This window comes from Canis lupus, chromosome 23 (genome assembly GCF_048164855.1).
Source record: "Canis lupus baileyi chromosome 23, mCanLup2.hap1, whole genome shotgun sequence".
NCBI lineage: Eukaryota > Metazoa > Chordata > Mammalia > Carnivora > Canidae > Canis > Canis lupus.
In genome coordinates, this window is record NC_132860.1 from 26209662 (window position 1) to 26235743 (window position 26082).

At 52.3% G+C, this 26082-nt stretch overlaps 1 protein-coding gene across 5 annotated transcripts in view; it reads right to left on the minus strand.

Moving 5' to 3' along the window:
• The window catches only part of ARAP1 (ArfGAP with RhoGAP domain, ankyrin repeat and PH domain 1), a 65287-nt gene that overhangs the window by 19874 nt on the left and 19331 nt on the right, over positions 1 to 26082 (minus strand). For 3 of the 5 annotated variants that reach the window (XM_072794476.1, XM_072794474.1, XM_072794475.1), the window contains exons 3-12: positions 21652 to 22203; positions 8704 to 8873; positions 8097 to 8164; positions 7393 to 7529; positions 7096 to 7251; positions 6634 to 6703; positions 6215 to 6335; positions 5619 to 5809; positions 4952 to 5058; positions 2546 to 2745 (exon numbers count right to left, since the gene is read on the minus strand). In XM_072794476.1, coding sequence (XP_072650577.1) covers positions 2546 to 2745; positions 4952 to 5058; positions 5619 to 5809; positions 6215 to 6335; positions 6634 to 6703; positions 7096 to 7251; positions 7393 to 7529; positions 8097 to 8164; positions 8704 to 8873; positions 21652 to 22160 — 1729 coding nt within the window. In that variant the 5' untranslated portion in view covers positions 22161 to 22203. Of the gene's footprint in view, positions 1 to 2545; positions 2746 to 4951; positions 5059 to 5618; positions 5810 to 6214; positions 6336 to 6633; positions 6704 to 7095; positions 7252 to 7392; positions 7530 to 8096; positions 8165 to 8703; positions 8874 to 16408; positions 16473 to 17121; positions 17453 to 21651; positions 22204 to 26082 lie in introns of those variants that run through there. The other 2 variants (XM_072794478.1, XM_072794477.1) reach the window with 2 other exon arrangements.

The window sequence follows — 26082 nt, forward strand, 5'->3', positions numbered from 1 at the left end:
CACCTTCACACAAGCACTTACCTTCCCACCCTCCCCGCAGGGGAATCCAAGCAGGGGCAGACAGGGAGAGGCCACTCCCATGCCCACTCCCTGCTCCAGGCGCCACAGAACTGTAAAGTTACCTGGGCTCCTGCAGCAGAACCCCCTCCCCCTGCCCCCCTGCCAGGCCACTCTGCACAGCCCAGCCACACTGATCTTTTTTATCTCTCTCTCTTTTTTTCAAAAAAAATTTTTTTTTTATGATAGTCACAGAGAGAGAGAGAGAGAGAGAGGCAGAGACACAGGCAGAGAGAGAAGCAGGCTCCATGCACCGGGAGCCCGACGTGGGATTCGATCCCAGGTCTCCAGGATCGCGCCCTGGGCCAAAGGCAGGCGCTAAACCACGCCACCCAGGGATCCCCTCTCTCTTTTTTTTAAAGTAAGCTCTAGGACCAACATGGGCCTTGAACTCATTACCCTCCATCCCCCCACCCCCACTTTGAGGGGCGTCAAGAGTCACATACCCACTGAGCCAGCCAGGCCCCCCAGAGTGATCTCCTTAAAATGCAAATCCCCTTATTTCAGATCCTTGCTTTAGATAACCCCCTCCCATGGCTCCCTAGAATTTTTTTTAAGATTTTATTTATTTATTCATGAGAGATACAGAGAGAAAGAGAGAGACACAGGCACAGGCAGAGGGAGAAGCGGGCTCCATGCAGGGAACCTGATGTGGGACTCGATCCCAGGTCTCCAGGATCACACCCTGGGCTGAAAGCGGCACTAAACTGCTTCCCGGCTCCCTAGAATTAGATTTAAATTCCTTACCTGCTTCTGCAAGTTCATCTCAAAATTTCTCTCAACCCCAATCCTGTTTAGCCACACTCTCCTCCCTCTTCTAATCAGCCATACTCATTCCTGTTTCAGGGACTTTGCACTCACAGTTCTTTCTGCCTGGACTCTCTTCCCCCATCTCCCCAGAGCTGCCTCCCTCCTCACATTCAGGTCTTAGCTGACATGTCATCTTCTTAGAGAGGGCTTCCCAACAAACACATTCTCTGCCTAGCACTTCATTACCTAGTATTTCTATTGGTTCATATATGTATTTTCCATCTCTTCCCACTAGAATGTAAGCTGCCTGAGAGAAGGAACCCTGACTGCTTGCTTTAGGGTCTAGCCTCCATGCCTAGAACAAAGTCTGGCAGACAGAGAGCACTTAGTAAATCTCTGTGGAATAAGAGGGCAGGGCAAGTTGGGGCTGTAGAGAATGCAGCCTTACTCAGCTACAGGTCCCAGGAAGAACCTCTGGGGTAGGGAGCAGGCTGGGGGTATTAGGAGCACTGAGTGCTGCCTGGTTCTAGCTTCAGCCTCACCCCCCTCTGCAGTCTCCTAGGGGAGCGCCTCATTCACACCTGTCACCCACACCACTCAGAGAGCTAATACCTTTCTTTTTTTTTTTTTTTTTTTTTTTTAACTTTTATTTATTTATGATAGTCATACAGAGAGAGAGACAGAGACAGAGGCAGAGGGAGAAGCAGGCTCCATGCACCGGGAGCCCGACGTGGGATTCGATCCCGGGTCTCCAGGATCGCGCCCTGGGCCAAAGGCAGGCGCTAAACCGCTGCGCCACCCAGGGATCCCAGCTAATACCTTTCTAAATCCAGTCATTTCTTTCCTGTATGCAGATCTCACAGCTCCAGGCCTCTTGGACATTTGCCCTAGATGTTCCCCAGGCTTCGGGGTTTCTCACTGAGCTCAGTGCCTTCCCCAGAACTCTCCCCCCGCCCCGGATCCCCATCTCCAGCTGCCCAAAGCTGCCACCTGGGCATCATCAGCTCCCCTGAGGGCCAAATCCCTAACACTCAAGGTGTCTGGCATAGCACAGACCCCCCAATAAATGGCAGGTGGTGAGATGAATGCTCTTGGGTGCCAGCCTCTATCTTTCTCACCCTCCTCATCTGATCTGTCACAGGGACTTTTACACCACAGAGCCTGTACATCTCTCGAGTCCTCTCCATTGCTTCCCCAGACAAGGCCTCAGCCTGTTCCTCTCTCTAGTGTATCCACTAACAGCCTCCCCACTGCTCTCCAGTCTCAGCCCTCCAACGAGATTCCACCCACCGGCCAGAGACTGAGGCACAAATCTGAATGTGGCCCTCCCACCCCTGCTCCCATCTCCTTTGGATGAAACATCAGCATCTCCCACGGCATGCAAAGCCCTGCCAGCCCCTTCTGTCTCATTTCTTTCCACCCCTCTGATGTGATGGGGTGCTGGACCCCAATCGGCCTGGGCTCAAATTCAGACTTACTTGCCAGGCCACCTGGAACGAGCTGTTTCCCCTCCCTGTGCCTCAGTGTCCTTACCCATGGCATATGCAGTTGAATCCCTACCTCGCAATCTCAGGACTACAAGCTAATCACGGTGGGAAAGGCCTGGCGCACAGAGGCAACTTCATCCACAGTGATGTGACTACCATCTGGGCTCCGGCCCCTCTGGCCAGACAGGCCACCTGCCATCCCAACACACCAGCCCTGTTGGGCCTCAGCCTAGTGCCCCAGCCCCACACACCTGCACAGCGCTTGCAGATGACAACACAGAGGTTGATGGAGGCCCAGTCAGGCTGGGCAGCCCCGCAGTCAGCACAGAACCTGTTGGGGTCCACGGCCCAGATGCGCTCGGCCACCTCTGAGGTAGACAGGGCCTCTGCGATGGCTCCCTGCATGGCCTCCAGCCACTGCTCCTTCTCTAGCTCCGATTCAGCTGAGAAGCTATGGACACAGGAGGAGGAAGGCACTGGTGGGAGAGGGCTCAGAGAGATTTGGGGGTGGCATGAAGAGGCACAGCGTGACGTGGGCAGAACAAGGAGTTGAGTGCTCATAACCGGAAGACAGAAGCATCCTGGGTCTGTGAGGAAGGTGGGCATGGACAACATCAAGGGTACCATGAGCCAAAGAGACATGTGGGGGGGTTGGGGAGCCCAGCTGGGGAGTAGGAAAGGCTGCTGGGAAGAAATGATGCCTGAACTAAGCCTTGACAGATGAGAAGGGCTTAGCCAGGAGAAGAGGTGTAAAGGTTTTCTAGACAGAGGGAATAACATGTGCAAAGGGGCACACAGGGCATTCCAGGATCTGGGGGCAAGATGGGCAGACTGGCAGAGAAGAGGCTGGGAGACATACAGGGACAAGCTGTGCCAGGCAGAGGAGGTCAAAGTGTACCCAGAAGACAAGAGAGAAGCAGAGGAGGGTTTTAGTGGGGTGGAGGAGAGGGTAAAGAGATGTCTTCTTCTGATTCTTTCTTTCCCTGCCACCATCACCCCACATATGCGTGCATTCAAGATTCGACTATCCCTATAGCCCACTACCATGGCCCAAAAAGGCATCACTGCTAGAGACATGACAGGCATTAATGCTGCTTGACCAGAGGTGCTGAGGACCGTGCTCATCCACGAAGGTCTGACATATGGAATCTGCAAGCTGTCAAGGCCTTAGCTAAGCACTAAGCCTGTCTCTGTGTTCCTATGTTCAATGGTCTCAGCCTACATGTCAGGCTGGTGGAGGTCCTTGGTGCTGAACACCTGATCAACCTAATTAAGATTGATGATGACGAGAAACCAGGTGAATGGTCAGACCTCCGTAAAACCAACAGACAAGAAAAACATTGGAAAGTGGTTGGTCACGGTTGTGCGGTATTTAAGGATGACGGCACAAAGAATCTCAGGCCAACGATGTCATTGAAGATTACCTCAAAGGCAAGAAATAAAAACTTGGCTTTCAACAAAAAGGAAAGACAAGACCCCACTGGCAGTCACAGACAGGCAGCCAAAGCATGAGGAGGTGCCACCACTGGGCCAGAGACCCCTCTGGCCTGGTACAAAATGGGGCAGGGCCAGACAGAGGTGAGAGAGAGCTATGAAGGTAAGGTAAGGGTTGTGACAGGCATGCGTGGGGCTGAACAGGAGAGGCAGGCATCCCCATGGATGAAGTCAGGGGCCTGGGAGGTACAGGGAGGCGAGGGGGGGGACATCCACAAAACTGTTGGACATGCAGGTGTGGAGCTCAGGAGGAAGTCCTTGCGGGAGACAGAGATCTATGCTAAGGGCAAAGAACATGACAGCGGAGCCGTGAGGGGGCTAGTGATGACAGAGCAATTATCACACACCATGTCAGGTAACAGTTTTACAAAGACTACCGTGGTCTTACTCACAGAGGAAGAAACTGAGGCACAGAGAGGTCAAGTGAGTTGCCCGGGTCACACAGTAGTGTGACCCAGGATGTTATAGACTGACTTGTGTCCCCACAGTGTGAATGCATCTGGAGACAGGGCCTCTAGGGAGGTAATTAAGGTTAAATAATGTCATAAGAGTAAGGCTCTAATCTGACAAGACTGGTGTTTCTCTTTCCCTCTCTCTCTCTCTCTCTCTCTCTCTCTCTCTCTCTCTCTCTCCCTCTCCTTCTGTCTCTCCAGGCACACAGAGGAAAAGCTGTGTGAGATGCAGTAAGGAGATGGCCATCTACAAGCCAGGAAGAGGGGCCTCACCAGAAACTAACCCTGATGGCTCCTTGACCTTGGACTTCCAGCTTCTAGAACTGTGAGAAAATAAATTTCTGTTGTTGAAGCCCCCCTCAGGTTGTGCTATCCTGTCATGCATGGCAGCCAAGCTGACTAATACATAGGATTTGAACTGAGGCATGGCACAGTGCCTTGGAGGTGGCAGCTGATGGCCTCGGAGTGACGGAGGGAGGGGGACAGGCGGCCAATGCATGAGGAGGAAGGAGGGAAGGGTGAAAGTGAGATTTCTTAGAAAGGAGAGGTAGAGCAGGTTAGTGAGTGGAGGTAAAGGACCAGTGGGGGTGGGCAGGGCTGGGAAGGGAGAGGAGAAATCCATCCTAGAAGAAGGGGCAGTTTCCCAAATAAGCAAGAAGAGAATCCTGGCAGGGAGAGATGACGCAGGTAAGCGAAGAGAGGGAGGCTTACCTGAAGATGCGGTAGGGGGTGGTGAGGTCGAAGCTGCGCCGGTCTGCTTCCTTCACATTGCCTACGCTCATGTCAATGAAGGTGATGCCAATGCCCAGGTGGTACTCCTAGCAGGTAGGTGGGAAGGGGTGAGGGCAAGGCCTGGGGGCAGGGCACAAGGCCCAGGAAGGGATAGAGAGGAAGGGGAGGTCATACCTTAGGGACTAGAAAGTGCCTTGGAAGGACGTAAAGAGGACTCAGGAATCTGGAAATGGACCCAGGTTCAGGGGCCATGTTGCAATAGGGACAGGGAGAAGGAGGCAGGGCAGTAATGGGAAGATAATGCTCAGGGACCAGGCAGGGGACACGGTCAGAACTAGGAGCAGGAAGGGTAGCTGGCACAGGGCTAAGAACAGTCAGGGGAAGGAGGAAAGGGAAGGGGCAGGGCTGAGGGACCAGGTGGGCAGGGGGCACGCCTGAGGGAGCAAGGTGGACAGGGGGCAGGCCTGAGGTACCTGGTAGGCACAGGGTAGGGGGCAAGGCTGAGGGAGCAGGGTGGGCAGGGCTGAGGGAGCAGGATGGGCAGGGGGCAGGCTTGAGGGAGCAGCATGAACAATGGGCAGGGCTAAGGGACCAGGTGGGCAGGGGGCAGGGGAGTGGTTTAGCAAACTGGCTGACCCCTTCGCACCTCCAGATTCTTATACAGCTGCACTTTGTCCCCAACCACGGCCACATACAGTTTATTCTTGAAACCACGAAGTTCCAGGCTGCCAGCCCGGTCAGGCAACTCTGAGCCTCGGACACCCAATGGGTAAGTGCTAGACAGCTGAGCCCGGGCCACTGCCTGCTGCAGGGCCTGCATCCACTCCTTCCGCTCCACTGCAGGCAAAGGGGAAAAACTAAGCCTGAGCTCAGCCTGGCAGGGTTCCCTGCTCTGGGCTCCTCAGGCAACGCCTCTGCCAGCAAGCCCATTTGGACTCGCCCACCCATCTCTATCTCTGAGTTCTCTGACTTGGACAAGTTCAGGTTCCAAGCCCAGCTGTGCAAGCTAACTGGCCACTTCGCCTCTCTGAGCCTATTTCCCCTGTAAATGGAAATATGTGGTTCTGAGGACTCCGTGGGTATATCACGCACAGAGCCAGTCGGAGAGTGCCCCCTTCTCTACCCTATGTCGTAGAGGATTGACTCCTCTCTGGGTTTGATGTGGGGGAGCAGATGTGCCCTGGTTCTCCTCCCTCATTTATCAGGCCAAACTGCCAGTCTTCTCCTCGCCCCACGCCTCACCATCACTCTCTGCCCGGAAGGCAAAGGTCCGGTTGTTCGTGATCACTTCAAACTTCTGGTCCCCGATGGCAGCTATGCGGGAGATGCAGGCCACAGAGATAAAGCGCTTAGAGTAGGCATCCTGGGGAAGAGAAGGAAGCTGTATTGTGGGGGGTGCGGCACCTAAAGGCCCAGCCCCTCCTCGGTTCCTTCAACCTCAGTGGAAACCAAGGCTAACTACAGCTCCATCTTCCACAGGGGGTCAGGGACAGCCCCTGCACGGACCCTGACCACGGCCCACAGCTGGCCAATGTGTCAGGAAGACACAGCTCAAGGAGTCAGACTGGAGCTCAGGTGAGGACTCGTCCGGGGAGGGACTCCACCTGTATCCAGTGTCAAGAGTCAGCAGGGGTCCCGTCAGGGACCAACACAGGCCTCACCTTGTTACTGTCAAAGTATCTCAAGTGATCGGCATCCAGTCTCACCCATCGCTTCTGATAGATATAAGATCTGGAGAAGCAGAAGCAGAAGGACAAGCAGAGCTCAGGATTGGGGGTTAGAGGAGAGGCTCTAAGATTACCCCAGCCCCTCTATGGTAGTCACATACTACCATAAAGTTAGGAACAGCCAGGTTCAAGGGAGAAAGGAACCCAAATGGTCACTGAGAAGATGGACTTTACCTACAGCAAGAATAATTAAACTCAGACTCAAAGTAGAACTTCCCAATTTTAAGGTTAATAAAACATAGGTCTGGTGGGATGATCAATTGTTACAGTCTGCCTGGAGAGAGACCTATTCAAATAACCTTAGCCCTTCTGGTTTTCAGATCCAGTATACCAGTATACTAGAGCACTCCCCATCTCCATGCAGAGAACCAGCGGGACCTAACAGGCCTCACTCACCCCTGCGGTGGGTTCTTGTCCAGCCAGCCGGCCTTGATGACCGAGGTGATGGGGGCAGAGCCCCCAGAGAGCCCATCCATGGGGTGTGGTGGGAGCTCGGGGATCAGGAGGCTGCTGGGCAGGGACGAGTTCAGGCTGCTGGTGTGCCATCCACCACTGGCGAAAGAGGAGAGGCAATGAAGTAGCCGAGGATGGGAGCTCCCACAGGGAGGAGCCGAAGAGGTGGAGTGGCCCGGCCACGCTTGGGAAAGGAGGGAGGCTGGGCAGGACAACCACTGGAGAAGAGTGGACACTTACTTGGGGATGCCCTCATAGGCATGGTCATCCTCATCTTCATCTCCTTGGTCGTCGTCTTCCCCAGACAGTTCCTCACCCTCGCTCAGCAGACTGGCCACGCGCACAGCCCGTGGGACCTGGCTCACCAGGAGCTCCTCCTGCCCCCCCACCCCCAGACCCAGCATCATGTTTCCCTTCGAGCCCTAGATCACACCCATACAGGGTCCCTGCCCCGCCTGCTCGGTCCACTCCATCCACGCCCCACACCACCCGGCACTTTCACTGCTGCTTGCACACCCTCCCCCCACCGGCAGACTGCACAGGGACCCAGGGAGACAGCCTCGGAGACAAAGATGAAGGGATAGTGAAAAATACTCAGGGATGGAGAGTTAAGACATGGGAACCCAGAAAGTGAAAGGAAGTCGGAGGGAGACACTCCAAGGGAGAAGTGCTCCAAACACCAATGGAAAGAGGAGGCCACACACAGCCATCCAGACGTGGCTGAAGACTGAGCTGGGACCGCAAGTCAGAGCTCCCAGGCCCCTAGCCCAGAGCTCAGGTCCTATGCTCAAATCCTAAGCTCTGCACAGCAAGAGAACAAGGGGGGAAGGAAGCTTCCCTGGGAACTGGAGGCCCTTTCTCTGGTGGTCCTCAGGTTCTGCAAGGCAGCGGGGCAGCCCACCCTCCACTCTGACAGCCGAGCCCTAATCACCACCTGTCCCCACCTTCTTGGTCATCAGGCTGGCTGGGGCCCCTGGCCCCTCCTCTGGAGCCTCATCGTAGTCAGAGTCATCTGAGAAGAGAGGGGGGGATACTCAGAAGCAAAGAACCTAGCCTCCCCTCCCGGGAACCCTGGCCTGACTTCACAAAAGCCACCCTCAGCCTAAAAGAGATCCCACTCCAGCCTGGCTTTCAAAAATAGGCACATGCGACAGGAAATGCTATTTATACTCTCAGGGCCCCAAAGGACAGTAATAGGGGGTGGCCAAATGAGAGGCCAGACCAGGAGGTCTAATAGGTGGTGAGTTTGGGGGTCAGGAGCAGGGGCTGTCTAAAAAGGCTGAAAAAGTAACAGGCATCAAGAAAAGTGGACAATCCAAGGAAAAGCAAAATCATCAAACAACTCAAAAAGTTTGCCATGTGCACTTAACAGAGGTAGGTGCTGTCATCTCCATTTTGAGGATGAAGAGAATGATGTTCACCTGTCCAAGGCTACATGGTGTATGTGGCAGAGCCCAAAAGAAAGTTCGATCCTTGCATCCTTGTAGACTCTTGAGGGGCCCTGATTCCAGGCTACACACGGGGAACCCCATGCCTGGCTATGGCACTTACCGAACTCCGGGGGCAGGCGAAGAGGCTTCGGGGGGATCTCTGGGGGGCTGGGAGGTGGAGACAGGGGCTGTAGAGGCACCCGGGGGAAGGTGGCCGGGGGCTCCTCAGGCTCTGGCTGGGGAGGTGATGACAGTGGTGGTGACACTAGCTTCTCTTCCTTGGAGGGAAGGCTGGGAAGAGACCAAAAGTTGGACACCAGGAGGTTAGCTCCAGGCAGTTGAGCCACTGGGCTGGCTCACTATGTGACAGAGCCAGGACTCGAACCCATTGAGGCCCCAGCTCACCTGAGCTGCAGCAAAGCTCATTCATTCCACAAATTCCAACAGAAGCCTCCCTCACCTCATTCCCCTGCCCCTAATCCCCCAAGCTCCTTAAGCTTAAAGGAACTAGGCCCCTTCTTTGGCCATGAGCTGGCCCTGCATTGCTGTGACAGGGTCACCTGTCCCCAAAGCTCTAGCTTTCAGCCACATGTACCCATAGGGTCTCCAATCTGGAAGAGGGATGCCAGCCAGAATGGGCTGGGGGGTGGTTTGCACCCTAACCTGGGGAGTCAAGGAAGACTGGAGGAGGTGATGCTTGACCTGAGCTTTTATCCTTTTTAGGGATAAGGAGGCATTTGTTGGCAGGTGGATGGATCAGGATCAAAATGGGCATCCAGACCAAAGCCTTAAAAACCAAGTCCTAAGGCCCTGAGCTGTGGGTCTCTGGGCCAAGACCACCTTCTTTGTTGCCCCAGACATGACATTCACCACACCCTGTGTGCCCTCAGACCCCTCAAACTCACCTGATCCCACCACACTCCTCTATTTTTAAATATACAGTGTTACATTAGCTTCAGGTGTACAATATGATGATTTGCCAATCCTACGCATTTCTCAGTGCTCATCAGGATAAGTGTACTCCTGATCCCTTCATCTATTTCCCCTAGCCCCCATTTCTCTCCGATAACCACCAGTTTGTTCCCCATATTTAAGTGTCTGTTTTTTTGTCTTTGTTATTTTGTTTCCTAAATTCCATATATGAGTGAAATCATATGGTATTTGTCTTTCTCTGATTTCACTCCACATCATAGCCTCCGGCTCCATACATGTTGTTGCACATGGCATGATGATCTCATTCTTTATTATGGCTGAATAATATCCCATATTATGTGGGAGATATATATATATATATATATATATATAATATCTTCTTTATCCATTCACCTATCGAGGGACACTTAGTTGCTTCCATATCTTGGCTATTGTAAATACTTCTACAATCAACATAGGGCTGCATATACTCTTTTGAGTTAGTGTTTTCATTTCTTTTGGGTTAATACCCAGCAATGGAATTACTGGATTATATGGTAGTTCTATTTTTGTTGGTTTTTTTTTTTTTTTTTGAGGAACCTCCATTCTGTCTTCCACAGAGGCTGCACCAACTTGCATTCTCACCAACAGTGCACGTGAGTTCCTTCTTCTATACATCCTTCCTAACGCTTGTTTGCCCATCACACTCTTCTTGCACACCAGCCCCTCATCTCTGCTATCACCACCTCGCTCCCCGCCAAACCTTCCCCCAACTCCAAGGCCAGGTTCAGAGCCCCCTGGGCTCCCACAGCCAAAGTGCTCTGTGTATCTGTCTCTGCACAGTTCACACTGCTCCCTACAGGCTGAGTGTCTCCTGGCTTTGGCCTCTGATATGCGACGAAACCCTGCCCCAGTCTTAGCCTGTGTGTCCAAGGAAAAGCACTTAGTGTCTCTGAGCCTTGTTTCTTCTTCTGTAGAGCGGGGACTACATCACCGAACTGGCAGGGTATTTGGGAGAATTAACCAAGACAAGGCATGTTGTGACACAGCTGGAACAAGGCACCTAAACCCGGAAGCCTGGCCCCACCCACTGTCTCTGCCAGCGTCTGGCAGGGGCCAAGGAGGAACACCAGAGTGGGTGGGCAACTCGCCTCACCGGTTATTTTCAGCCTGGTCATTGCCCCAGTGTCCCTGGCAGTGATTGGCAGTGTGTGTCTACCGCAAGAGCAAGCAAGGGCTGGGGCATGACCATGATGCAGGCCTTTGTTCCTGCTCTTGCCTCCTCCAGCAATCCCTTCCTCTTGGTCTCTGACCAGAGAACATCTACTTGTCCTTTGACTCCAAACTTAAGTTCTGCTTCTCTCAAAGTCTTTCCTGACACCTCTTTCACACTCCCCCAGACCCTGCCCATCTTCCCCTCTGTTACAAGCTTTATTTATTTATTTAAAAAGATCTTTTTTATTTCAGACAGACAGAGAGCATGCATGCTCATGCAGACTGCGAGGTCGGGGGAAGGGCAGAGGGAAAGGGAGAAGCAGACTCCGGCTGACAGGGAGCCCAATGTGGGGCTCAATCCCAGAAACCCAGGATCATGATCTGAGCCAACCGCAGACACTTAACTGACTGAGCCGCCCAGGTCCCCCCTCCCCCCTACCGTTACAAGTTTTAAACAAACTATTCCAAATGACATTTTTTAAAGCATCTCCCTCCTTTGTTCCAGGCATTCTGCTAGCATCTAAGCCAGGATCTGAATGCTGCCTCCACCGTCCATGTGCTTCCTAGGACACATGGCTACTTCCCTATCACCCTGTGCTCTAACCATCTCCTCTCCGCATGTGGGTAAAGAATGAATGAAACTCTTTCTCTTTCTGTGAATCTGACCTTCAGTTAGCTTTCTCGTGCTGTTCCCGGAGAAACCTGCTAAAGGTGGCATGCCAGCCATGTTCCTTGGGAACACTGCCTTTGACAAAAGTGGCTTGAATGAGTGAGGCACTGTACCTAGACTGGGAGAAACTGAAGGTGGGCTCTCGACCTGGTGGAGAAGCTGGAGCTTCGGGCTTCTCTAAATGTGGTGGCTTGGAACTGGGCACATCCCATGTAGGAACCTGAAACCACACCTGTGGGGTCCTTAGGGGACATGCCCTTAGAAACATCTGACCTTTTTTTTTTTTAACTTTTTTTTTTTTTTTTTTTTTGCTTTTTAAGATTTTATTTATTTTATTCATGAGAGACACAGAGAGAGAGAGAGAGAGAGAGAGAGAGAGAGGCAGAGACAGAGGGAGAGGGAGAAGTAGGCTCTATGCAGGAAGCCCAACGTGGGACTCGATCCCAGGTCTCCAGGATCAGGCCCTGGGCTGAAGGCAGCACTAAACCACTGAGCCACCTGGGCTGCCCCAAAACATCTGACCCTTGAGTCCAGATGTTTCTAAGTCAGGGTGGCCCTCGCATCTATCTGCTGTGAATCTTGGTCCCCTCCCCCTGAGCTGTACCCTGAGGGGGGCCACAGACAGCTGTGTGAATGGTGGCTCCGACGGCTACCAGGACCCCGCAGCAGAGAAAGACCTGCTGCTACCCTGGCGGCCAGCTGTTCCCTCCTGAAATGACCGGATGCCAGGGGGGCCTATGGTACTCTTGAGAGCCTGAATGTTTAGCTGGACCTAAGAAGATCCCCTGGTGGACACTGCACCAGGCTGTCTCCCCTGCTTGACTGTGAGTCTCTTTAGGCCAGGGGCAGCTTCGGGCCTGAGTCTTTAACCCCACAGCCCAGTGCAGGAAGCAGTGGAGTCAGCAACAAGAGCATGCTGGGTGGGCGGGTGGATGGATGACAAAACAAGTAAATGGTTGAATGGATGGGTAGGTGGGGGACAGATGGGTAAGTGGAGAGGTGGCCATCATGGTTGAGAGAAAAGTGAATGAAAGGGCGACGAAAGGGGTGCCTAGGTGGCTCAGTAGGTTAAGTGTCTACCTTAGGCTCAGGTCATGATTCCAGGACCTTGCATCAGGTCCCTGCTGAGCAGGGAGCCTGTTTCTCTCTCTCCCTCTGCTCGTCCCCCTGCTTGGGCTCATTCTCTATGTCTCTCTGTCAAATAAATAAATAAAATCTCTCTCTTAAAAAAAAAAGTGAAGGAAGGCCTAGAGACTGAGTAAGTACCCACAGGTCCAAGGGTGTGACCCTGGCTGGTCAGCTGCAACATCCTTGGAGACTTCCTGATGGGCAAAGCAGTCTATGACACACGGCCTCCCAGACCCCAAGAAGAAGGGGCCTTGGGGGCGGGGGGTCTGGCCTGTGATCAGCTAAGAGCAGAATTCCAGGCTGTGAGGCCAGGGTCAGTCAGACTGACCCAGAAGAAGTGGGGATGGGCTCTGCCCCTCCAATGCCAAGCAGTGCCAAGTGCTTCCCTGCCCTCCCCCAGGACTGAGGGCCAGTGCGGAGGGGAAGAGGGTGGCAACAAAGCATCCTCAGAGCTGAAGAAGCATCAGCCCTCCCAACTGAGGACCCCAGTTGCCTCCCGCCTCCATCCCTGTCCTGACTGTCTGGGAGGGATCTGCCATCTGAGGCCTGTCTCCTGGCCTGTGGGGTCCCAGAGGCAGGTGCCACCCCTACCTTATTCACTATTGCATGCCTAGCACTCAGCAGGGATTAATAAATAAATGAATATCTGGATTAATCAATTTTTATTAGTTTTCTGTGTATGTATATATTCTCAGTTGTCTTCTCTCTCTCGCCTTTTTTTTTTTTAATTAAGATTTTACTTATTGACAGAGAGAGGCAGGGGGAGTGGCAGGCAGAAGGAGAAGGAGAGCAGGAAACCTGACACAGGCCTCAATCTTAGGACCCTGGGATCATGACCTGAGCTGACAGCAGACGTCCAACTGACCAAGCCACTCAGGTGCCCTCCCAGTTGTCTTCTGAGTGCTTTACATGGATTCATTGATTTATGCCTCACAAGCACTCTGTAAGGTATGGCATACTATTATCCCCACTTTACAGATAAAGAAACTGAGGCACAGAAATACAAAGTAACTTGTCCTGGATCCAACAGCTGGGATTTATACCCTGGCACCACAGCCTGCAAACTCAACCACCATGTCAAATGAGTCCACGGCCAGGATCTAAGAGCTTCTCTGAGGCCTGCCTGCTTACAATGGCCACCCAACACAGGATGTAGGCAGCTCTGGAGTTGCCATCCAAGAGGGAATGAGATCACAGCTCTCTCTGAAGGCCATTGTGACCATGGCAAGAAGGGAAAAGGGAACAGTGCAAACAGCTCCTCTTCCAGCACAGTCTTTGCAAGCAAATGGCTATGTGCCAAGCAAGTGGAAGCAAGGGGAGGCCCCCATGGACCTCCAGGCCTCACTCTAGCCACCTCTTCCAGGAACCTTCCTGGCTGACCCCTGCCTGCCTACCACAGGACAGGGCCATGCTGAGTCAGGGCCAGGCCAGGAAAGGAGAAGTGGTATCCGGAAGGCACAGCATAGTGGGAAAACCCCAGAGGAAGGGACAGTGCCCACAGAGTGCCCCCACCCCAGCTGGAGCCCTGGCCACTCAGTCCTGCAACCCCAAGAGCGGCCTCAGCTCCAATCTGTAGCTGACACCGAGCTGGATGCTTCCCACTGACTTCTGAGCCATTAGATCAGAAGATTGGCCCCAGCCCTGAGCACCAAACACGAGCACGTGCTCAATGTCCGCCCACTCCAAACCTCTGCTTACGCTGCTTGCTTCCTCCTCACTATCCTCCCCTATCATCTCAGCCCATGCAAAGCCCATGTGTACCTAAGAACCCAGCTCAATGGGCCTATCCTCAGTGGGCTTCCACCTACCCACCATCCCTGGCTCTCCTGCTCCTTCAGCCCCTTTCCCCTCTATCCAAGTGACATGTGGACACATCTGTTCTCCCCACGATGCCCAAAGCAAGATCAGGCAACTCCTGGACAGGGGCTGAGGCTGATTCACCCCAGTCTGGCATCTCAGCCTGAGAAGGTTTGTTTTATTGAATTGGGCAAATACACATACCTGACCTTAAACATGGGGGTTGGGGGAACAAGTGAGGGTCCCTAGTCAGAATGGGTAAGAATAGGATGATCATATCATAGGGTGATCGTATTTTTAAAAATTGTGTAAACCAGAAAGTTTCTGACAGTTTAAAGAAAAACTATTAGTAACTATGTCCAAGCAAGAGGTATAAACAGGGCCTGTCCTGGGCAAAATGAAATGTGTGGTCAGTCTAGCTAAGAGACGGAGCTTCAGAGCCAGGCAGAGCCTGCTCCACCCACTCAAATCCCAGCTTGACTGTCCTTCGGTGTTTGGCCTCGCAAAGCAGGTCACTTTACCTCTGAGCCTCAGTTTCTTCCCTGATTGGTCTTCAGCCTTACTGACAATTCAGTAAGAAAAGCCATTCCCGCAGGTCAGCAGCGCATTTTTCATCCTGGCTTCAGTGAGAGCGGCTCAGATCCCACAGGATGGGCCAAGAATCTGCTTCATGGGCTCCTCCTCCAGGGCGGCCCCTGGCTATTCCTTCAGATCTTTCTGTCTATATCAATCTATATGGCCAAAGGAATCAGGCTTTACCATAAGGACAGATGGGCCAACAGAGTGGGGCGGTCTGAATATTAGGCTGGCCTTGAACTCATCCCCTACTCACTTTCTAGCCATGCTTCTCTGAGCTGTATTCCATAAATGCATACTTCCAGGCCTTTGCATTATGTTGGTCCTTCTACCTAGAACACCGTTTTCTGTCCAAATGGTACATCCTCCCTCACCACTTTGTGCCTCCTCTCATGTTGCCAGCTGGGCTGGGGCCTCCCTGGGGCTCCTCCAGCATCCATGCTTCTGATCACTCAGTATAGTTGTGTCTACCAATGTTTGCTTCACTGAACTGACCTCAGAGGACCAAGAACCCAGGCTTACATCCTGTCTTGGCTTCAGGACCTTCCCCCTAAGGTGTCACACTGGCTTTGGAAGGACCCAGCCCAATCTTAACCTGAGGCTCTCAGGAGCAGAAGAGGGGCTCTCACTGGATGAGGCCCAATGATCTGACCATATCTGTCTCCCCCCCCCACCTCCCATTCCCACGGAGGCAAACCTTCCCATCTGCCCACTTCCTCATTTGTGCCCTGGCTATATGGGGGCTCAGGCCTCAGTCCTGTGCTTCTGGCTTCCTCCGTGACTATCCCTGTCCTTCCTTCTCCATCATGAGACCCAAAGGTCAACCCCTCCAGCACTCCCCTGGTTCTGTTCTGTTACTTCTGCCCAGCTCACAGCATGGAAAGCCCTTCCTGGGTTTCCCGTTGCTTAGATGTCATCTGCAGCAGAATGCCCCCCGGCCTCTGCACATACTGTGAGCCCCCTCGGGCCAGCCTCTCTCCATGCCATCACCCAAAACAGAGGGGGCTTCGAAAAGTTTGATGAATGACCAGCACCCCACTCTCATCCCGATCACTAGAGAAAGACAGCAGTGCCTCATCCCTCCACAGAGCAGAACCCAATGAACCCAGCATCCACTCTCACAGCAAAGGCTTCATTCCACTCTTAGCACTTGTCCCTGGAACGACAGCTACCACTTAGTACCCACTAGGTGCTAAGCATTCTTCTGGGAGGCTTCTGTATTTAATCCCCACAATGATCTAGATCATTAGCTCCAATGTGCTCATGACATGCCTTCAGGAAAGTCTACTCAACCGCTCCCTCCTCTACGCTCACACAGCCAGTTGGGCCCTTTGTGGCATGTCTGCCACTGGGCCTACACTGAGCTTTCCCACAGGCAAGCAGTGCTGTAGTGGGCAGGAGGCGGCAGAGGCCCAGCTCTCCCACCGCAGCTCTTCATGCTTCCCAGGTCTGGGCCTGTGCTGGTTCTTGAGGGCTACAGGGCAAGGCCCACGAGGGGGTCCAAGACTGTATGGACCCCATCCCCTACCTCCTGAGGGTCCAGCTCAAGGTTGTCCTGGTAGGAGAAGGTGCAGGTGGGTATATGCTGAGCCCTGTGGAAAGATGAGCCAAGGGCACAGGGCAGGGCTGGATGCAGACAGGACTCAGTTAGAGGCATTTCTGTGTCCCCAAGTGACTCAAGCACAGGGTTGTTGAGTTCATTAGGGATTCACAGCAATTGGGGGGAGGGAAGGCCAACCCAGCCCGCCAGCATCATAGGTACCCACCACTTTACTGGCTCTAGGGAAGTGTAATAGGAACCACACCAACCAAGTACCAGCCCTCCTCAGGTCTCCCTATTACCCTGGACTCAGTGGGAGGGCAAAGGGAGGTGGAGGCTGCCCACGGCCACAACACCCTTGAACTGGACTCTGAGAGAAGCCAGACTGAGATCAGCACCAGGTCCCCGACAGGCAGACACCCACCGAGGCACTGTGGGCTCCCAGTGGGCCCAAGAGACAGGCTAATGGGAAGATGGAGGCCCAAAAAGCCCAGGGCAGAGGGAAGAAGAGAAGGGGAGAAAAGGAAAGGGCAACAGAAGATGTGGAGAAAGTGAAAGAAGAGAAAATCTGAGAGAAAAACCAGGAGGGGTGGAGGGAGGACCACAGAAAACCCTGCCCAGCGGTGACAGACAGACCCTCGGAAGGAGCCTCCCTCTCCGGCCGCCACTGACAGCCCGGCCCAAAGCTGCCCTTCGCTCACCCTCAGATGCCCACAGGTCCGGGCCCGGAGGACTCCCACGGCTCCCGCTCCACAGCGCTGTGCGCCCAAGCAGGCGGCTCGTCCGACCAGGGCTGCTCTGGCAGACAGCCAGGCCCCTGCTCCCTGGGTGTGTCTGAGGCGGTGTCTGGGTTCAGGTACGGCTTTCAGGGGCCGTGATCACTTGTCTGAGTACGTGTTTCTGTGTAAGACTGAATCTGTCCAGGAGTGTGTGTGTGTGTGTGTGTGTGTGTGTGTGTGTGTATCCAGTTTTGGTCTCCCTTGGCTTCCTGCTCTCCTCCTCCCCCACCCCCTGCCGCCCTGGCCAATACACACACTTCCTGAAAACACTGAGAAAGAGAAAAGTCACCCAGAATCCCTTGGGGCAGACACTTCCTCCCCGCCCCCAGGCTGCCCCCCCACCAACCCCAAGTTGGAATGGGACAAGCCACCCCAGGGCCGTCTAGCAGGGCCTTACAGAGTAGACCCTCAGGAAACCTTGGCCTTGGCTGTCTCCTCCCCACCCCCAAAAAGGAGGTCCAGAGAGGCTGAGAAAGAGGCTCTTTGAAGGGAGCAAGTTCTGCCCCAGCAACAAGTGATCAGCCTTCAGGAAGACGAGGGATTGGCTGAGCTGCAGGGCAGTCGAGGGCACAGGTGGGAGGCCTTGCAGTAGGATTCCAGCTGGCAGCTGCCCTCTCTGGGCAAATACTCCTCTTTAGATGTATCTTTAGGCATCTAGCAGGTATCAGAGGGGGACACTGAGGTCCAGAGTCATCTGAGAGGGGCTCTGTGGAGTGACCCTGGAACCCTGGATCAGAAAAGACCCCTCTGCCACTTAGGGAAGCAGGCTCAGAGGGTTCACATCTATGATACCTGGGGCTAAGTAGATGGGGCCCCAGGCCAGGAGGCAGTCTGAACAATGGCTTCCACTCTGCTGGGCTGTGCAACTCTGGGAAAGTTTCTCAGCATTTCTGGACTCATCAACAAGTTCCCTATCATAAGCTTAAATAATGGTGGGGGGTGTAGACCCTCTGAGGAGTGAAGTAGGGTTGTTTCACGCCAGGCAGGATGGTAAGCCTGGTTCTGAGAGTCCTGACCCAGTTAGGGCAAGGAGGTGGCAACCCCATCCCTGCTCATTTTCTGCCTGCCTCCATGAAGGCCTCTGCCTTTCTAAGACGTCTGGGGTGACCCAAGTTGTATAGTGGGAAGGGATTTGGGATGGTGAGCTTGGGGCCCCTTAACCCTACTGTCTAACGTGCAGTGTGTGCTGAAGGCACTCTGTGGGTGCCAAGTCTGTGTGGGTGGCACACGTGCTCAGCACTGGGCAGTACAGAAATTCATGCAGTCTTCATCTATTCCTGCACACAACAAATACTTTCAGAGTGCCTATTAGGCAGCTGGCATTGTTCCAGGTATGGGGGATTCAGCAGTAAACAAAATCAACAACAATCTTGGTCTTAGTGGAGCTGACACTAGTGGGCTTGGCAGCACAGTGGCTCACACCTGGCAGTACACAAATAACACACATACCAATTCACCACCCACAGCACATGCATTCACAAATGGACTCACACTGTTGGAGTTTCCACCAGGCCAGTAGACACAGGCCAGTAGACACACATGCATGTGTGCACAAAGGCCCTGATGACCTCACACACACATACCACCACCAGCAAGTAATCACTGACACTGAATAAACCCCCACTCATATATACATATTAGGATCACATAGGGCCTCCCTTAAAACCCATGCAGAAACGTAAATACACAGACACACTACTTCCTTGATGGCTTGTGCAAACATGCACCCCTGCGGGTGCACAAATACAAACTGGCTAGGCATGCCCTCACATGGAGTCACTATCTCCAGAGTATACACATGCACACACAGCAGATAATCCCAAATTCTGCTGGGAGGCTGGTGATGGGGAGCCAGGCAGATGTGCTCACTTGGACACCACATGAACTGGTTTAAGAGGTCCTGAGACAGAGAAAGTGAGACCTCTATCACTAAAGGGTGCAAGCAAGGACCCAAAGGCCGTATCAGGAAGAAGGGACTTCTACAAAGGGGACAGGAGCAGGTCATGTTGAATAGCCTTCTGCTGGGCACCATGGAGCCTGGAGTCCAGAAGAAGGGGCCAGGAGGGAGAGCCAGTCAGGCTCTATCCCCGTCTCCTCCCTGTCCAGCCTTCACCTGTTACCTACACATGAAGCTCCACCCTCAGTGAGTTTTTCTGTCCTGGGCTTTAAAGATTTTGTACATCTTGCAAGTCAGGGTGCTAGTACCTACAGATATCCAAAGTTCCAAATGTCAAAGACCCCAGGACAAGGAAGCCAGGCTTGGCAGCTCACCTCCCATCACAATCTGCCTTAAGAAATAGCCCCAGATTGCAAAGAATAACTGTCTCCAAGTTCTCTCAGCATGGAATAAATTTGGGGTCCTTTAGCTAAAGGGCCCAGACTCCTGAGCATGGAAGCCTGGCCTCCCCCACAGGCTAACTAAATGACTAAGTTCACACTGAGGCTCTGAGGGTTGGGGCTGGTACTCCGGGGCATTGATGGGACCCTTACTCTACCCAACAACTCCCCTGAACACAGATGTTAGTTCCAGGAGGGCACCCAATAGAAACAGGCCCAGAGGGGCAATTGCTCATCACTCACACAGCTAGCTGGGCCTGCCCCAGGTATTCTGGCTCCGAGACAGGAATCCAGGCCTCCACTCTCTTAGTGAGAGGTTTGCCTCCCTTAGCCTTTGTGAGCTTCTAACGGACAGGGCCCTGCCTCCTGTCCTTGTTCACCTACTCCCAGCCCTAGATACAGATGGACAGACACACATATGCTCTCTCTCTCCCTCAGCCCCCTCTATAATGATGGAATGAAAAGAAACAGAAATGGCTAGGAGGCCTGATGGCTTAGTCGTTTTAAGCATCTGTCTTCGGCTCAGGTCATGATCCCGGGTCAGGCTCCCTGCTCAGCTGGAGCAGCTTCTCCCTCCCCCTCTGCCCCTTGCCCCTCTGCTCCGCCCTCCCTCCATGCTCTGTCAAGCAGGTGCTGTCTCTCAAATAAATAAAATCTTAAAAAAAAAAAAAAGTCTCATGCATGTATGAGAATGGCCACTAGAGGGCAGAAGGGCTCCAGGAAACTCCAATCCAAACGTGAGCCAGGCTCCTAGGGGACCCTAGCACCATCTTGCACAGTGTGAGCCCAGGAAAGGCAAAAACCCCTTTTGTGCTTCCACCAATCAAACTTCAAAACAGCACAGCCCTGGCTTAGCCGGCAAGGCCTCCTTACTTAACGCCCCTCTCTGGGTGGGGAAAGCTTCCCAGGCCCTCCCCACAGGGGCTCCCTGAGCATGCACTTGGCATGGATCCAGCCAGGGCTCCTCTCCCTTTTCTGAGACTCAGTTTCTCTGCTTGAAAACAGAACACAAATCCCCAGAAGGCTTGAGCTGGGACCAAACAAGATTGTGTAAGTGAAGCACCCAGCACAGTGCCCAACAATAGGGACCAGGAGACCTCTCTCTATACATCTTTTCCTCCTCCGAGAAGCCTTCCCAGACTGGACTGACTTGGTCCAAGTACTGCAATAATCTCCAATACACCCCCGAACACATATCCAGTACTAACTGGGGATGCTCCCTCCCAGCTGGGCACCCCAGCACATGGCAAGAACAGAGGGTATATATGAAAGAGGTTAAAACGGACAGAAGTAGGTGGAAACTCAAGGAAACAGGAGTACCAAGAGCCAGGAGCAGGGAAAATAATTCTGAGGAAGAGGGAGGGTGAGTAGGCTGTGGCCTGAGAAGTATCCCCAGGATTTGGGGACGTGTGGCAGGAGCAGTACAGGGGGAAGACGGGACACAAGCAGCAGGCCCTGGGAAGTTCCTGCTCCTCCCACGGCAAGTTCATCATTCTAGACTGTTACCTCCACATGCTACCTACTGACTCAGAATGTACTCCCATCTCCCAGCGTCTCATACTCACCAGGCCCCAAACTGAACTCCAGACTTGCTCCCTGGGTATGCTTCTGTCCTTGAACTCCCAGATCAAGAACAGCATCATTATCCACCCAAGATGGAAACATGGATGCCATGTGGCTCCCTGTGCCCTCTCTGCTTATACCCAGGCCATCCCCAAGTCCTATCCATTCTCTCTGCCTCTCCTGGGAGCCTAGGCCCTGTCGCTAGTCGCCTAGCCTCTTCCTTCTCCACCAACCTCACCAGCCCCCAGAGTCATCTTTTTAGTATTCAGCTTTTACCCAATTGTTCTGCTTAAAACCTTCTTGGCTTCCCACTGGGCATTCCCAGAATGTCCCACCATGCCATCCGCAAGCCACCCCCACACTCACCCCCTAGTTTAGCTCCAATCTGCTCAGAGTGGCCCCGGACGGTGCTTCTCACCTCTGAGCTTTACACATGCTGTTCCCTCCACTAAGGTGCCTTTCTTACCCCCAATGCCAAAGGCCACAAACTCCCTCTCCACTTTCTAGGATCTTCCACCCCTATTCCTCCCACCACGGATGGCGTGCACTCACCTCACCAGCAGGCGTGGCGTCCCAGTGCGGGGGGGCACAGGAGGAACACTTAATTCTGCCAAATGCCGCTTGGCAGGCAGCGGGGGCAGCACGGGGTCTGGGGCTGCTGCGGATGGGGCAGAGAAGCAGGCAGGCGGGAGGCAGCTCCTCCGGGGTGGGATGGGTGGGGCAGCGGGCAGCCCCTCGTCCTCTCCAGCTGCAGGCAGTGGCTCTGGTGGGGTGGCAGGCACAGGTGGAGTGCGGAAGACATGACGCTTCATGGGCACAGGTCGTAGGGTGGGGCGGGGTGCAGGGGTCGGGGGCGTGTGGGCACGGAGCAGGCCAGCCAGGATGCGGCGGCGGTGACCAGGGAGTAGCATGCCCATGTCTACCAGGCGGGCATCACTGAGGCCTTGGCACTCTGTGGCCCACACCAGCCCATGCTGCTCGAAGAGCCCAGTGTACTGCTCCAGGTGCAGTGCCCGCAGCCACTCAGCCACAGACAGTGCTGCATCCCCAGCCTCTGCCATGGTTCCTGCTAGCAGAGGCCAGCCAGCAGGGGCCTGTCCAGACCTGGAATAGACAGATGGACACACGTGAGAGGCAAGGCTGCCTGGCCATAGTGCCCCGATTAGCAACCCTCTGCGGCTCTCCCATGCCAAAGCTCTGTCCTTGAGCTTTCTCCTCTGAGCCCCATGTGCCAGGCAAGGCAGATACTGCTAGATCCCTGAACACACAGGCTTTTCTCTCTGCCTGAAACCCACCACCTCCACCTCTGTGGCTTCCTAGCATCCAGCTCACATCTCTTTTGGCACACCCTCCAGTACCTCCAGACTTGATATCACTCCTAAGACCCATCCACAACCTGGGCCACTGCTGCAAGGCTGGCCAATGGCTGTGTCTGGCACACATGCCGTCTACTTCCCTCTGCAAGATCCAGGCAAGGGCCCAGTTCCTTCTGAGGCACCAGTTCCCAGCTCATGGCCAAGCCCAGGGGCTTAGTGAGTATGGGTTGGGTTGAGGGATACCCCTGCTGGTCCCCGTGCAAGCCCGTCTAGGGGTTGAGCTTCACCCCACCTCCATGCCCCCGGAGGAAGCAGAATGTTCCAGGAGTTAAGTGAAGCCAACATCACACAGCCTCTGGGGTCCTGGCCCTGTGAATAAGGCACCCCTCCCACCACCAAGGTGGTTAATGCATAGAAAAGGCCATCCACTCATTTGTTCATTGGACAGAGCCTCACACTGGGTGGTAGGGACTCAGGTCGCATCTCTGCACTCCAGAGCTCCTGGCCTGGCAGAGTCAAGAGACAGATGATACAAGGAGAAGGTGATTAACAAATCAAAAGAGAAAAGTCACCAGATCATCTCCACAGATACCAAAGAAGCAAATGATAAAACACAATATCCAGTGTACTTAACAAAAATTTCACTAACATAGAAATGGATTGATACTTCCTTAAACTAAAAATTGGCACCTTACTTAATGGGAAAACAATGGAAAAATCTCCATTAAGGTCAGGAATCAAGGATATCCATTTCATGACAGTGATTATTATTAATCATAGGATTAAAAGTTAAAGAATTTACAAGTGAGCTGGATTCAAAACTAATATAACAAAATCAATATTTATAGGCAATAACCAGGTAGAAACCTGGATGAAGAGCCTCATTTACCATAGCATTACAAAACCAAAAACACCAAAAAGAAACAGTAAGAACTGTGTAAGATCTATAGGAAGAGACAGAAAGAAGAAACCTGGAAAAATGAAAGACACAGTATGTTCCCATGTAGAAGGCACCATGAAGATATTATTTCTAAGCTAATCTATAAATATGCAGAATCCTATTAAATACCACACAGTTTTGAGGGGTAGGGAAGAAGAGCTAGACAAGCAGATTTGAAAATTCATGTGGAGAGACGCCTGGGTGGCTCAGTGGTTGAGCATCTGCCTTCAGCTGAGGGTATGATCCTGGAGACCCGGGACTGAGTCCCGCATCAGGCTCCCCACATGAAGCCTGCATCTCCCTCTGCCTGTCTCTGCCCGCCCCCGCTCTGTGTCTCTCATGAATAAATAAATAAAATCCTTAAAAAAAATTCATGTGGAAAAGTAAACAAGCAGGAAGAGCCAGGAAAATTCTCAAGCAGGAGGTGGGGGGAAAAGAAAGGTAAAGAGTGAGAATCAGCCAGTAATTAAGATAGTAAATGTTACCAGCACCTGAGCAGATGAATCAAACAAAACAAATAGATCAAAAATAGATCTAAACACATATAAGAATTTAATGTCCAATAAAAGTAACATCTCAAACTAGTGAAAAAAGATGGATTATTAAATTTTTAGGACAGCTGTGGAACAATCTAGAAACAAAATCAGACCCCCTACTTCACACTTTACAACAGGATAAATTACAAAGATTTCATTTTAAAAAATAAGATCATGAAAGGATTTAAAATATCATCTGAGAGAGGCAAAAGCCTTTTATTTATTTATTTTTTTAAATTTTATTTATTTATTTATTCATAGAGACACAGCTAGAGAGAGAGAGAGGCAGAGACACAGGCAGAGGGAGAAGCAGGCACCATGCAGGGAGCCTGACGTGGGACTCTATCCCGGGTCTCCAGGATCACACCCTGGGCTGCAGGTGGCGATAAACCGCTGCGCCAACGGGGCTGCCCGCAAAAGCCTTTTAGAAATGATACAAACCTAGGAATGTAATGAGTAAAATATTCAACTCTATAAAAAGCAGGGGTGCCTGGGTGGCTCAGGTCATGATCCCAGAGTCCTGGGATCCAGCCCCCCAGCCCCCCACTGGGCTCCCTGCTCAGCAGGGAGTCTGCTTCTCCTTCTGCCTCTGCCTCTCCCCCAGCTCATGGTGTGTGTCTCTCTCTCTTAAATAAATACATAAGACCTTTAAAAAAAAAAATCAAACATTCCTGCATGATAAAAATGCACTAGAAACAAAGCCAAGAGATAACCAACAAGTCAGAGGACATATGCCTCTCATATCCCAGACACAGGATTGATTTTCCTGAAAACTGAAAAGCACCTAGAAATAAACAGGTTAATGACCTAACAGGAAAAAAAAAGGGGGCAAAAAATACAAAATACAGAAAGGAAAATATAAATGGTTCTTTTTTTTTTAATTTTTTTTTAATTTTTATTTATTTATGATAGTCACAGAGAGAGAGAGAGAGAGGCAGAGACACAGGCAGAGGGAGAAGCAGGCTCCATGCACCGGGAGCCTGACGTGGGGAGCCTGACGTGGGATTCGATCCCGGGTCTCCAGGATCGCGCCCTGGGCCAAAGGCAGGCACTAAACCACTGCGCCACCCAGGGATCCCTTAAGTTACTATGTTAAGCTGTAAAAGATTTTCCTGAAAACTGAAAAGCACCTAGAAATAAACAGGTTAATGACCTAACAGGAAAAAAAAGGGGGGCAAAAAATACAAAATACAGAAAGGAAAATATAAATGGTTCTTAAGAATACGAAAAGGAACTTAACCTCCTCACACTAAGTGGTGACGGGGTGAGGCATTCCCCTGCCCAGCTGATGGGTGTGCCTCTGGGAAGGGCAATTAAACCACAATAGGTATGAAAACCCCAAGGCTTTTTACTCTTTGATCCAGCCACCTGTAGACAATACCTGCCCTGCAGTCTTCCAAAGTGACTGGTAACAGCGATGTGTATAATACTAAAACACTGGAAATAACCCAAATACCAATCAAACAGGGAATGGATAACTACATTATAGTGTAGTCATGTAGTAGAATACTGAGCAGCCTTAAAAAAATGAGGAAGCTCAGGACACCTGGGTGGCTCAGTAGGTTAAGCATCTGACTCTTGGTCTCAGCTCAGGTCTTGATCTCAGGCTTGTGAGTTCAAGCCTTAAGGTGGGCTCTATGCTGGGTGTGGAGCCTACTTAAAAAAAAAAAATGAGGAAACATTATCATTACATATTGATATGGGATGACCTCCCAGATGCATTGTTAATGGCTAAAGAAAGGTGTAGAGCAGTATATAGAACATTCTGCCTTTGATGTAGGAAAAAACAAACCAGAGAGGATAGATCAGTTCACAGTGATGGTAAATACATAAAATTTCTCTGAAAAGATACATCAGAGACAAGGTGACCTTGCCTCTAAGGAGAATTGAGGGCTGAGGGGACAGAAGGGGGCAGACCTACAGCCAGACTTCAAGAGTTCTGATGCTGACACATGTTCGATTCCCTCTTTAAGAAAAAGATATCAGAGTGGTGCCTGGGTGGTCAGTCTGTTAAGTGTCTGACTCTTAATTTCGGCTCAGGTCATGATCTCAGGGTCATGAGATGGGGCCCCATGACAGGCTTTGTGCTGGGCGTGGGGCCTGCTTGAGATTCTTTCTCTCGCTCTCCCTCTGTCCCTCTCCCACCTCCCTCTCTTAAAAAAAGGTATTATAATGTCTTATCATTTTACAA